Source organism: Schistocerca gregaria, chromosome X (assembly GCF_023897955.1).
Source record: "Schistocerca gregaria isolate iqSchGreg1 chromosome X, iqSchGreg1.2, whole genome shotgun sequence".
In the NCBI taxonomy this organism is placed as follows: domain Eukaryota; kingdom Metazoa; phylum Arthropoda; class Insecta; order Orthoptera; family Acrididae; genus Schistocerca; species Schistocerca gregaria.
The window spans coordinates 503,827,999-503,842,523 of NC_064931.1; the positions used below are offsets into that span (position 1 = coordinate 503,827,999).

Here is a 14,525-nt window from a genome sequence, read left to right on the forward strand (position 1 = left end):
TCATTGATGGTCAATCAAAAAAATTTGCTTTCCATTAACAGGAAATATTCAGGCAGTTCATTTTCCTGCTCCTGATTAAATACAAGTTTGTAGCAGCCTAGACCTAAAACAACAACAACAACAATAATAATAATAATACTAATAATAACTGCAACCGTTTAATTAATTTCTTCTAAAATAGTAAATAGGCCTACCTTTCTTTGTAGCATCCTCTAAACACGTTACACTCCAGGCCTTTTTAACACATGCTTCCAGTGTACTCTGAGGAACCCCGAAGCACTTTGATGATTTCAAATAGTTCATTGTTTGGGCCAAAACTGCCACTACAGCTTCTTTCATACTCTCTCGACTCCATGACTCTCTGTCAGTTTTCCTTTAATAAGACCCCATTATTATGACATAATTTAAGTTAGATCCTGTGAATAATAATAATAATAATAATAATAATAATAAATTTTCTAACTGAACAAGCTAAATAAACAATTTGAAAATCGCAAATGGCGATTTTTAAATCAGTTCGATAAAACGGGGTACTACCCTGTTTTATCAAACTTAGTAGCACCCTATTTTATCCAACAATGCCATGCTAAGAACAAGTTGATTTCAACACCCCTTGAGTGGGACAAACATTTTGAAACACTCAACGATCTGTAGTGCAGACAACTTTTAACTTATATCATATTTACTTTCTAGTCTCCAAAATAGTGTCTTGCAGATATAAATGCACAATTCACTGTCAAATATTACAACAGAACACTGTAAAAAAATTTTTTTCGACTGAGAGAACTCATGGTTGCTTTCACAGACTACAGCTACTCTAAGAATGAAGGTCATCGAGTGGGAAAGAGGTTACTATGTTTACTGGGAGACGGCAGCACATATCAGACGAGAAAAGTACGATACCCTGTTTCATCAGACCACACTGTTTCATCAGACTCTCCCCTATTAAAATGATTCTTGGACAAATAAACAAATAATAATGGCTACAGGGATAGTGAGGGCAATTTTGAATAAATATGCTCTGTTTCTCAAACCCAAGAGGTGTAGTTTTTAAATGCACAGTTGTTTCATAGGTATACTGATGAAGAATATACACTACCACTATACTGGTAAGCAAACTTGGGTTACAAATGACCACTTTTACTTGTCATGTATAACCAATAAAATCTTCGATTTTACGCAGTTTTATGTCAGTTGTTTGTGTTCTTAGCCCATTTACCACCTGGCCATTAATGCCAGCTTTTCCAAACTGGATCCTGTACCTTTCATTCAAGTAGCAACTCCTTTTCACCATGAGGCTGAATCAACTATTAATTTGCGGTACAGGGGGAAAAATGTAGTTTCAAGTATCAAACCTGAAACTTTGTGTTGAGTCAAACACATTGGTTGCTTGGCTAAGATCACCAACCATAAACCACTAGTCATAGTATTTTCAATATAAATACCATTTCTGAATAGTTCTCCACTGAGAAGTAATTATCTCAAATTAATGAAATTTAGGCTAATGAGTTTAATAGAGCAATAAGACAAACATATGGAGCATGCTGCTCCAAGTAAATTGTTTATAATTTTCAATGTATAGAGCAGTAAAATAATATTACTTGTACAAAACCAGTATCTGATAAAGCCTATACATAACTTTGCAGCAAATGAAACAGTTTGTTAATAAGTGGGTGTGAAAAACCATCCTAGGCAGAGCCGGGTCCAGCGATTCTTCCACCCTGTGCAAAAGTTTCAAGTGCCTTCCCCCTCCTCCCCCCCCCCCCTCCCCCCAACCCTCCTTGCTTTTTCTGGCATGTTATTCATCCATGACATCTCAAAATGTGTCAACATTATGCCTATTTTTCTGTTCAAGTATGTGCATGTGCATAAATTTCCAACAGTGCAAATATGCATGCTCTTTCGTGCAAGCTAATTTCCTGGAAATGGAGGCTGTGCATGTTAAGAGCTTTGTTTCCCGCCTTCAGTGGGAATCTTTGCACTTTTTGGCGGATGGCAGGCACATGTGTTTCATTTTGTCCAGTGTGCTAAGGTTATGCTGTGAAGTGATTAATGCACAATAATGTCTTTTGACCCCAAAGTAAGTGCACATGAATTTATAGATGATTACAGACAAAGAAAAATCGAATGGAATGCCACTTCTAAAGATTATATGAACAAAACTTCAAGATGTGATGTCCTGAACATCAAGTATTAGGTAAAAAGTCTCCAATCACATTACAGTAAAGAATCAGATACTGTACGGTAAGTTTTGAAGTAGGAAAACAGAGAAGAATACAAGTGAAATTTATGAAAAGTGTACGGTATGGTACCTTGGCAATATGACATAATTTAAATTGTGGTAATGTCAGTGTCTACATGAATGAATAAAATTAGTGAACAATGAAATACCTTTGTTATTCTTTTCTGATCCAGAAACTACAGTCTAGCTCAGAATGAAGCCACAAGACATGTCTCATCATAGTTTCTCTTTCAAATTGCGATCATTGTATTCTTTTAATTTCTTATTGTAGAGAGCTGGCCTCTTTTCTGCTTATACAACTAGTCTTTCTGACTCGACAACACAACTTACAATGTCATCCGTAGCACAACTCTTGTTATGAGACATGCTGCTGGCACTCAGAACATGTCTGTCTGCAACACAATGTGAGAGCAACTGAGAAACTGCGTTGCTAGTGCACGCGGGTTCATGCCAGTGCGTGTGGTTCATTCAGCATCTCCGACTATCACGTTGCACCTGAAATAAGGCTGGTAGCATCATATAAATCGCCGCTACTGTTTGATCCCAGGTATGTGCTCTCATATTCCAGCCACTGTATCTAAATAACAGAAGTACAAGACATTCAAAGTGACAACAATGTTTCGTTTGCAGATTTCAGGAGGTCAGAGTGAGATTTTAGATTTTCTGCTTGAGAAACTGCTGCAATAAGGCTAGAAATAACATTTTGTTAGCTAGTATTCGGCTACTTATATATGAATTTGAACTATTTCTTTCACATTTCAAAACATAGCATTTCTCTAATTATTCCTGAAATGTAGTAGTAGTAGAAGCAGTAGTAGTTTATTCATCCAGTGAAATACTTAGGCAGGAGAATCTTAGTCGCTATGTAAAATTTAATTATCTTTCAATGCGTCATTTGTATTTTATTTTATAAAAAGGTTATGTACACAGCTTTAATCGTGAAAGATCATGTGTAGATTTTAGATTAACATCCTTGGACTTGACAAATTTGGGAATTTCATTGGCGCAAAAGACAACTAGAACGGAGGTTGTGTTTCCCAATTTGTATTTTTGGCATCATCAATGTCCTTCATTTGTATTTCCAGTAGTTTGTTGAGGAGTAACTCATAATCCGTCATTTCTTTAATTCAAATGTCTGGTTCCACATTTATCCTGCTATAAGTTGCCATAGCATGAATTCATTCACAGTTTTCATTACTCACTCTTGTGTAGATACAAAGTAGTTTGCAAGATAATCTCATATCTGCATACCACACGTATAGGCTCTTATTCCTATAAGCTCACAGCACTAATGCAATTTGGAAAGTCAGTTCTGTCTAAAAACTGTTTAGCAATAATCATCCAGTCATCTTGAGTTATTTCTGCCATATGAAGAAGCTGTAGACATTTCTAGTACTGCTCGAATATGTGTTTCACAATTTGTCGGATTGTAGAGATTCCTAGCAGATTTTGTAGTGTAATGAGCGAAAGTTATTTCCAGTCATAAGGTATCTGGAAGAAACAGCAACAGCATTAATATTTATTCAAAGGATTATTTGGCTTCATACTTACAATAAAGTAAACACAGAGTTAACTTTATTCTTGACAGGTAAAGAAATTCAAAAGAAGTGGGAGAATCTGAAGGACTGTTTCTCGAGGAAGCTGGCTGACATCATAGAAAAAGTCTCTGTCTGGCGAGACTGCAAGAAAATGGAGAAAATATCTGTGCTTTGATGCACTAGAAACATCAAAATTTTGGCATATAGCAGAGAAAGCAAGGAAGCATGTACACTCCCCTCAGGTTGTCTTCACAAAACAACAACAATGACATTTCAGCACAGAGCATCCTACTAAAATAGAACCCAAGATGGTTACTTCATACAAGGTAGCAACACCAAACAAGCTGTTTCAATGAAATCCATGGTGGTATTGACAGTAGTTGCAATTTCCCTGTCGCTGTATGGTCACCATAATGTACTTCCGCAATAGCGGTTGTTCAGTCGCGTTGTCAAAAAATTCACCAGTTGTACATCTAGCCTAAATGCAGCATGAGCTCCCAAGGAAGAAAGAAGAGGATCCATAGTAGACTGCTTGTGCAAAGAGGCAACATATGAACACAAGAATGCCCATGGGTACATGCGTGATTTCCACAAATTTTTTGTCATGCTGTTTAATTCCTATGCTTCTGCAATGGTGCACTAGGTTAGAGGCATCATTTGGACACACCATTATTATCACATCACTCACATGTGAATATGACTTTATGATCCAACCCAGGTTTGGGGCACCAGTCTGTGAAACTGAAGTGAAACGTTTACAGTGTAGTAGATTTTGAGTGCTAAACTAAAATTAATAATGTAAACTAATTTCAAGTTATGTCACTCATGGAGTATATAAAATCTGTTCAGTTTTTCTTATTTGAGCACAAGGGACAGCCACGGGAAGAGTAACTAGCAGGAAGTAGAGTTCTCGCAATATTTCCAACCCTCGCCGTTTGCTCTAGGTACAGTAGGCTACTTATTGTTTGCCCTATACATAGAAGTTCTGTATTCATATGCGGTACTTATTCGCAGCATGCCACAAAAACAGAGAGACAATGCACAACTGTTGACTGCACACTGAACGACTGTTTAATTTAGTACTGAACAGTGGTAGATCTCACACGTTGGCAGGCTTTGCAAAAGGCACGAAACGTTCCGAATTATGCCAACAAATTCTGAGCCGAGCTATGGGTCTCAGAAAATAGGAGAAAGTAAACAGATTATTGTATGTGTAATAAATAGCACCTCTAACAATGAATATGTGCAGGAGGGTGACATTGGGCAAACTATTTGGGCGTTAGACAAAACAAATATAGGCTACGTTGTCCATTCTTCCCTTTTTTTCAGGACACTCCATTTTTTTCGAATAGTCCTACTGTCTCAAAAGCTTTTGTGGGGATGTTCAAATGTCCCCCCCCCCCCCCCACTTTATTTTTTTTTTTTTTTAACAATTCTGCTTGGCTAAAGTATTTTACACTACTGGATGTTGGACTGAAATTTACTGGGCATTGTGCAAGTAACAAGGAAGCGTCACTCGTAAAACTTGCTGTGCAGTCTTTGTTTATTTACTGTTAAAGTTTCGCACTGGTGGCAGTACCTACTCGTGTTCACTGTTTCATAGTACCAAAATGAAAGTGTAGCTTGAACAGCTATGTACATGTTTACTTTTACCAACAGCAGTGGAGAAACTGTAGAATTTATATAGTGCAAATCAAATGATGCTTTACAACATGGTGAAAGGTCTCACATTGTGTATCATTTTAAGACGAGGAAACATAGCACGAATGTTCAAACGAAAGTGCACTTCTTGACAAAATATATAAAAGTGAAAAATATGGTGACAGTTCAGCAGAATAACCAGAAAACGTCATTTGGAATTATTTAAGTGCATGATGCAAAGGTAAACTTTTATGTAATTTAAATTTTGTCAATACAGTTACAGTGTCTCGTATTTTTTCCTATTTTCAATAAAAAAAGAAATGGACACCTTAATGTAGGCCTACCAGTAAAAAATCTTTATTGATTAAGTGAATGAAAAAGCACAGCTTAAAGAAATAAATCAAAACTAAAATTGATGATAAACATACATTTACGCACTTACCTTATATTATAGATATTTTTCTATCTTTTGCATCAGCAAACTCCTGTATGACTTCGTTGAAGTTGAAACATTCTGCAAACTCATATTCAGTCTCACCCATTGTTGACCTCAAGTATGTTTTGATCAGTATAATCTCCGAAAAACTTCTTTTTCCATTTGCCACTTTCAACGTCGGATGCAAAACCATAGCCTACTCTTGCATGAGTTTCAAAGTTTCAGTCGGTGTACTACTGGGGTTGACTAACATTGAGAACAATTTCTGTTCATCTTTAAACCCAAGAAGACTGATGTCCTCCTACTGTCCATGACTGAAAGTGTCTCTCAGTTTGGAGCACTCCTCACTTAAAACTTCAGGTGACATGTCTTAAAATTTACTAATTTTGTACAAAAAATAAGAAAGCTCCCAGTGACTTTTAAGCTGTTGAAATCTCTCACTAAGACAGTCAGGTTTTCTGTATCGAGTTCTTGGGTTGCCAATTCCTTAGCATGTAGTAGGTAATCTGGGAATTTAAGGCCGTCTCTACAGTTTGTGAAATATTCTGTTGTCTTGTCGAGTACCAGTAAGTCAACTGCCTTCAATGTGTCTGTGGTAATACTTTGTATGTTTTTGCTGACAGTATTGATATGGAGTTAACATAAAACTTGCAAGGTGTGAGGTCTGGTGACCTGGGAGACCACTGGCAATGAAGTTCATCTTCTGCTCCTCCTCTTCCAATGCCTGACACTCTTGAAAGTCTGTGACAACACATTGTTGAAGCTGTGAATTTGATAACGAGGGACCAGTTGCTTCACATGTGGTGGGAACTGAGCCACTGTTTTGACATTTGTCATATAACACATGGTGCTCACATTGAATTCATAAAAATTTGAACTTCTCTATTTCCAGGAATGTTGGAATTGTGGTTGTATATTTTGTAGTTTGGAAGCAATAAATGTTTGAAATCTGTTCCTTCTTTTTCAATTAAAAAAAAAAAAACAACTCCACCTGAAGAGGTCATGAAGGCTGAATGGTACTGACCAGCCACCATGTCATCCTCAGCCCACAGGCGTCACTGGATGCAGATATAGCAGGGCATGTGGTTTGCACACCGGTCTCATGGCCGTATGTCAGTTTATGAGACCAGAGCTGCTAGTGAGTTTGACAGTGCTTAACTTTGGTGATCTGATGAGTCTGATGAGAACTGGTGTTACCACTGCTGCAAGGTCTTTGGATTTCTATTTGAATAGCACTGTATTAATATCTACTCATTATGGCTTCATGACCAAGGAAGAAAAGGGAATAATGAAAGTTACAGACATAGCAGAAAAAAATAATTTAGAGGAGTGTGGCATTAAGAAGAGCAATGTAAATGTTATTAATGGCAGATCCAAAAGAGAGGGTGTGCTGAGAGAAGGATGGAATGTATCTTTCCTTGTGTAAACACCACTTAATCACAATGTCTGGGATCAAAAGAGTATGGCACATGACGAAATTTATTCTTTATTTATTTGTTACAAAGTTTTATTTTTCTCAGTGATACTGCAACTGGTATTTAAGGATGCTGTATAGGAACTGTTAGGCCATTGTAAGCTGACATTTATCTCTTTATTATAAAGTTTTTCGCTAATGTAGGGGTTTTCAAGCTGACATAGGTACATTTCAAGTGTTTAGTAGGCACATTGTAGAAGTTGTTGTTTAATTCATCTTTTTGTGATCACATTAAAATTTAAGATTTTTTTCTCCCCCAAAGACATAGGTGCATACATATGATTTCTGTGTTAATAGTACTGGCTAGTGGATAATCATGATAAACAAATCAGTGAGCAGTAGTATGCTAGATATGTTACCTAGGAAAGAAGGGGGTTTTTCGGTAAAAGTGTAAACTAGGAGGAAGCAGCTTTACTTTTGGATTAAAGGAGACCACTCACTGAAAAGCAGAAGCATTGGGATGTCAACATGCACACACAAACAGAAAGAAAATTTGCCAGCTTTTTGATTAATGCTTTTTTGAGCAGGAGTACAAGTGCATGCAGAATTCACACACACACACACACACACACACACACAGTATAGTGCACAAACAGATTTCCTGTGCCATATCATCACATGCTGCCAATCCTCCAACCACAATCCCACAGAATCAGCTACAAAGGAGCAAACCCCACATCACCGAACACCATTCTGGACTGTAACAGCTGAACCATATCCTTTGTCTTGGCTTTGATTATTTTTCATAATGTGCTGAAATGAGCGAAACCCTACCCAAGATCCTTCCCACCCTCCGACCTGCACAATATCTAAGTCAATCCCTATGCCCTCCCATTCCCAGTCCCTTGACACAGGGATCATATCCCTGTGGAAGACCAAAGTGAAAGACCTACCAAATCCACCCACCCAGAACTTCCTACTTGAGTCCTGTCACAGGCATATCCTACCCCATCAGAGGCTGGGCCACTTGTGAAAGGAGCTGTGACATATACCAACTCTGCTGCAAACACTGCACAGCTTTTTATGTCAGTATTACTATGAACCAGCTGTCCACCTGGATGAATTTCCACTAACAAACTATTGCCAAGAACAATGTTAACCACCCAGTGGCACAACATGCAACAGAGTGTAATGTGCTCAATTTCGATGGATACTTCACAGTCCAGGCCATCTGGATCCTTTCCTCGACCACCAGCTCTTCTGAACTACACAGATGGGAGTTATCCTTGCAATACATCCTTCATTCCCATAATCATCTTGACCTCAGTCTCCAGCAATCTTATGTCCCCACACCCTCCACCCAACAGTTTCACCTTCCTTCATCCTGTCACCCTCTCCCAAATTCATGTCTCAATGTCATCTTCAGCATGTTGTGCTTCCCACTGTCTCTGACAACAGTGCATTAAATGCCTAGCCGGTACACCTGCCCTCGCCTCCCCCCTGCATTCACAGCCGACAAATCAGTTGCCTCCAACTGAGATGCTGGCCACCCACCCTCAACCCCTCTCCCTGCCTCCTGCCAGTCTCTCCTCCTACCCAATCCACCTGACAAAATTCCCCACCACAACCTCGTCAACCTGCTGAAATGCAGCATTGTGCATACGTGCATATGTGTGTGTGTGTGTGTGTGTGTGTGTGTGTGTGTGTGTGTGTGTGTGGCATTGTATATTTGTACAAAGAAATCTTCAACATTCTTTCTAAAACATCAATTATTCCTATTTGCTGTGAAATTTCAGTTGGTTGAATATATTATTCCTTAATTTACATTGGTTGAGGAACATCTGAAAGTGATTTTAACAAATTAATTTTAATGTTAACCATTTTGAGCCTATGTGTATCTTGTGTGTGTATAGTCTTTCTACCTTGCTTATTGCATGGCAGCTGGTGCTATTATATAGTCTTTCTACCTTATTGTAGTTATAAGGGTATCGTTATAATTGAATGTTAACTTCCTGATACTGAATGAGTGTAATATTTTCATTGCCAACAATTTCATCATCTATAGCTTTCTGAACCATGTGGTCTGGCAACTTTTAGAGAAGTCTTTTACAACAACATGACAGAAAGTTTTGTCTCTTTCATAACATAAAATAATTTCATTTTATCAACCTTTTGTTGCAAGGCAAAAATCCCACAATAAGCAACTTTTGTAACACAAAATACAGAACTTGTGCTACAAAAGTTGCTTCTAACCTCAAAAGCAAGAGTAAAACATTACAAAATGTAATGTGGCAGCACATTATATCTATCACATAATATGTTTAGTGTATGTATAAAAAGAAACATGTATTTCAGGTCACTGATGATACTTCCCAAATAAGCGAAATGCATATGGCAATAAACATAGTGCCTTCATTTAGTTGCATATACAGTACGCTACACACCTCCACGAAACTCACACATGTTTTAGGGTTTCACTATTATCTCCTTTAAACCATTTGATGACACTGGGCCTCTCCTCAGACCTTTCAGTCAGCGACTCTTACTCAATCCAGCACTGTAATTGCTACCATTCACATAAAATAGTTTCAATAACAGCACATGGTCACTCTTCTTGATAGCCATACAATTCACTCATGTTATGGCTTGTCAAATAACAGTAATGTCATACAAACAGTGCACAGAGTCAGATTTGCACCTGGTAGCCACAATTGTAAATATTGTTTTTCTCCAGTGTAAATCAGTGCCATATTAATACATTAGTATATCTATCAAGTTATACAGCCATACAATAATTACAACCCATACTGGACCTCTGTCAGTAACTGCACTTTAATTATAACCAATAGGTACTTCTGCTGTCAGACTCACCTGAAAGACCTAACTGTAAGTCTTAACACTCACTTGGTAATTAATGTTGATGGAATCATTTTGGTATGAACTTTGCTTTGTCCAAAAGCACTTATTATTATCAGTTTTTAAATACAACTAAACATTAAGTACTGTATATTCTGTGTATTCTGCATGTTTCAAGGGACTCAAATTATTCTAGCTGTTAATGTTAACTTAACAATGCAGAGCTACAATATGTCCTTCAAACGGTTCCTTGGTTATCCTCACATGCCTGAGAGAGCACTGTCCAATTCTGTGTGAAATATTTTATTTACGCATCATAAAATTATAAGTCAGTTTTCTGTCACCCAAATGACCTCATTTGCATGGAAATAAAATTCAGAAAGCAGCACTCATGTTAAAAAATGAGAGGAAGGTTAAAATTTTTGTAGTAGATTCTGTAGTCAACACATTGTGTGGCACCTTGTATCAATTATGCCAAAAAGGAATAGTTTTAATTAGGATTCTCACAGTGAAAATTTTGAAGACCATTGATTTCTCATGCCACAAATAACTTGTACTCAGTGCAGCTAAAGCTACATTGCTTTTTTTTAATTTTTAATGAAAGGTGCTACATCTTTTTCTTGTCTCATTTATTTCACTGAATTTTAGTTATATTTAGAGAGTTTAACAATTTTGAAGCTCTCCTGGAGTGTGTGAAAATATACATTTAAGTTTTTTCTTGAAAATAAGATAGTTGTCACTGATGTGTTGTAACTGATCTGAGAGCCCACTGGAACACTTGTTACAGATAATGTCAGACTTTCCTGAACAGTTATTTTGGATGTGTCTCATAATCTATACCTTTCCTCTGCCTTGCAGTTTTTGATGAATACAAGAATTTCTGTTACACAAGTACTTCTTGTCAACAATCCTGCTGAATACAGTAAATACAATGTAATCTCAGTGTAATAATTCATGAAATTCTGTAATTAAATATTGCAGGAAATCTTTTGAAGAGACAAATATAATGTTAACAGAGTAACACTGCACAAACCCTATGGCTAAGTTCCATGAAGTTGTGTCATGCAATTAAAATGGAAATTCTAGACTTTTTTTTAAAGGTTTTCAAGCATAACAAATTTGCTGATGGAGGATGTTATTCAGATTTTACAATGAAGTGCAGTTAACATCTGCTGAAATTCATTAATATGTACTTTCAGTGTGACATTAACAGTCATCAACAGCGTCAGTTTCACTTTTATGGAAACAGAATATCACTCTTATCTAGACTCACTGGCATCCTTGCTTGTACACATGTAAATAGATGGCTTCTGAGTTTCTTGTCACTGTTACTGGCTATTCCTTTTGTGTGTTAATGAAAGTAAAACATTAAACCTGAAAATATAATGCATGTAGCAGTGCTGAATTTTACAGTTCTTTACGGTGAAGCAACTGCATAAATAGAATCTTATAATGTAGTAGAACTGTCACACTTTCCACAGATTTAAGACATGCAATGAAAAGAATCACAATTTTCCATGCTTATGATACTTCCAATTTATATCACTTGCAGATAATGACAGCTACAGTTGAGACTGTTACAGAACAGCTTGACCTGGCACCAATAATACCGACAGAGAGGGTAGTGGCTGCTGTAGCCAGAGCTGTTACTCTCACTGATACAGACGTTGGTAAGCTTTTAATGTTCTTCAGTGCTTGATATTATGATAAATGTTCCATGTATTTCTAGACTTCTATGTATTATGAGGTAACCTCTGCTGAATAAAATATTCTTGATGAATCTGTCATGTGAAACCTGTATAAAATTCCTGTGTTTTGATAATATCCACCATTGTCTTCATCAGCAAAGAACTGACTGTCAAAGAAGTAACAGAATTCCATAGATATAAATAACGTAGTGGTGCCAACTAAAACCAAAAATTACATAAGTGCCAATGATGACCTGTCATCTGCAGGAGGACTGTTCTCATCGCATTGGACAATGTGACACATATTCATCTCTAGTCTCTCAGTATCAAGCTCTGGCTTCCACACATGACTGACTGTGCTGTCTGTATCTCTTTCAAGGTTATTGATACCTACCTAATATACATAGACTCTTTCATTATGTAAGGCACAGCATTTTAAAGACTAGAGTGGAATTTGTGCCTGGTGAAATGACATTTTTGTGTTAGTTAATAAAGCTGTCCTTAGCCTGATTCTTCTACATTTCTGTATTTGAAATACTGTGTGTATGTGTGTTGATGTTTTATCCTGTGTATGTGTTATGTTAAATGTAAGTTGTACAATCTTAAATTGTTTGCCTGTTGAGTATTTGAAACAGAGAACTAACAAACAATATTCAAATGTATCTGAAAAAAGCCTAAAAGCTTATGTGTATTATAACGCTTGTTACTATTCAGCAATCTGAAATGTGTATTCACTGTAGTGTGGGTAAAATCCTAACCTCAAAAGAAAGTGCTTGAATCAGAGTACTGTCTGAGCTTATTCTGCAGTCTCTTTTCTATAAAGCAGCCTGTCAGGTGTAAGCAAGTCTTCATGTTGTTATAATACACACATCACATTCCAAGAGTTCTGAAACCTGTAGAGAAAACTGGAATAGAGATCAACATAAACATCATTTCTGTCCTTTTTGTTGCTCATTAAAACCATACATTGCGTGTTGTACCACCATACAGTGACACCTTCAGAGGTGGTGGTTCAAACTGCTGTACACACCAGTACCTGTAATACCCAGTAGCATGTCCTCTTGCATTGACACAGGCCTGTATTCGCCATGGCATACTATCCACAAGTTCATCAAGGCACTGTTGGTCCAGACTGTTCCATTGCTCAACAGTGATTCAATGTGGTTCCCTCAGAGTGGTTGGTGGGTCACATCATCCATAAACAGACCTTTTCAATCTATCCCAGGCATATTTGATAGGGTTCCGGTCTGGAGAACATGTTGGCCATTCTAGTCAAGTGATATCGTTATCCTGAAGGAAGTCATTTGCAAGATGTGCACGATGGGGACACAAATTGTCATCCATGAAGACAAATGCCTTGCCAAAATGCCGCTGATATGGTTGCACTGTCAGTCAGAGGATGGCATTCATGTATCATACAGCCATTACAGTGCCCTCCATGACCACTAGCACTGTACGTTGGCCCCACATAATGACACCCCAAAACATCAGGAACCTCCACCTTGCTGCACTCGCTGGACAGTGAGTCTAAGGGATTCAGCCTGACTGGGTTGCTTCCAAACATGTCTCTGACGATTGCCTGGTTGAAGGCATATGCGACGCTCATCGGTGAAGAGAATGTGATGCCAATCCTGAATGGTCCATTCAGCGTGTTGTTGGGCCCATCTATACCACTCTGCATGGTGTTGTGATTGCAAAGTTGAACCTCGCCGTAGACTCCAGGAGTGAAGCTGCACAGCATGCAGCCTATTACACACAGTTTGAGTCATAATGCGAGATCCTGTGGCTGCACAAAAAGCATTATTCAACATGGTGGCATTGCTGTCAGGGTTCCTCCAAGCCATAATTTGTAGGTAGTGGTCATCCACTGCAGTAGTAGCCCTTGAGGGCCTGAGCAAGGCATGTCATCAACAGTTCCTGTCTCTCTCTGTATCTCCTACATGTACAAACAAGAGATGCCTGGACACTTCCCTTGTCGAGAGACTTTCCCGGCACAAAGTAACAATGCAGATGTGATCAAACAGTGGTACTGACCATCTACACATGGTGAACTACAGAAAACACGAGCTGTGTACCTCCTCCCTGGTGGAATGACTGGAAATGATCAGCTGTTGGACCCCCTTCTGTCTAATAGGCGCTGCTCATACGTGGTTATTTACATCTTTGGGTTGGTTAAGTGACATCTCTGAACAGTCAAAGGGACTGTGGCTGTGATACAATATCCACAGTCAATATCTGTCTTCAGGAGTTCTGCAAACTGGGGTAATGCAAAACTTTTTCAGTGTGTGTAAATTAAAAATTAAGTGTGCTTTGATCCAGTTAATCACATCTGAAAAATACTATTTCTATGTAATACTACATTTGACAACATGTATGCAGCTTATTAGGTGTGTATGTCTAAATTTTTATTTATTATACAAAAGCCCTAAATTGCTGCCTTTACATTCTTTCATTACGCTGCATGATAATATATAACATTTTCATACACACTTCTGTCTTAAAGATGATTTCTACTACTCACAATTATCTCCCAACTTTGCTGTCTCAACACACAATCTTCATGCAGATATTAATTTCTGACAATCCTTTGCATTTTTATTAGGTTACACAAAGTTTGAAGGAAAGTTTCAAAAACTCTTAATCTGGTGTGCCTCTTGTCTTTGTCATACTGCCTGCTATCATTAAATCCAGAATATGACACATGCAAGAG

The 14,525-nt window shown here is 37.8% G+C and overlaps 1 protein-coding gene across 4 annotated transcripts in view; it reads left to right on the top strand.

Annotated features, from left to right (window-relative positions):
* Positions 1-14,525, top strand: part of LOC126297705 (protein unc-79 homolog) — an 810,295-nt gene that overhangs the window by 253,679 nt on the left and 542,091 nt on the right. For all 4 annotated transcript variants that reach the window (XM_049988834.1, XM_049988837.1, XM_049988836.1 and 1 more), the window contains exon 17: positions 11,680-11,797. In XM_049988834.1, the coding sequence (XP_049844791.1) occupies positions 11,680-11,797 (118 nt within the window). The remainder of the gene's footprint in view (positions 1-11,679; positions 11,798-14,525) is intronic.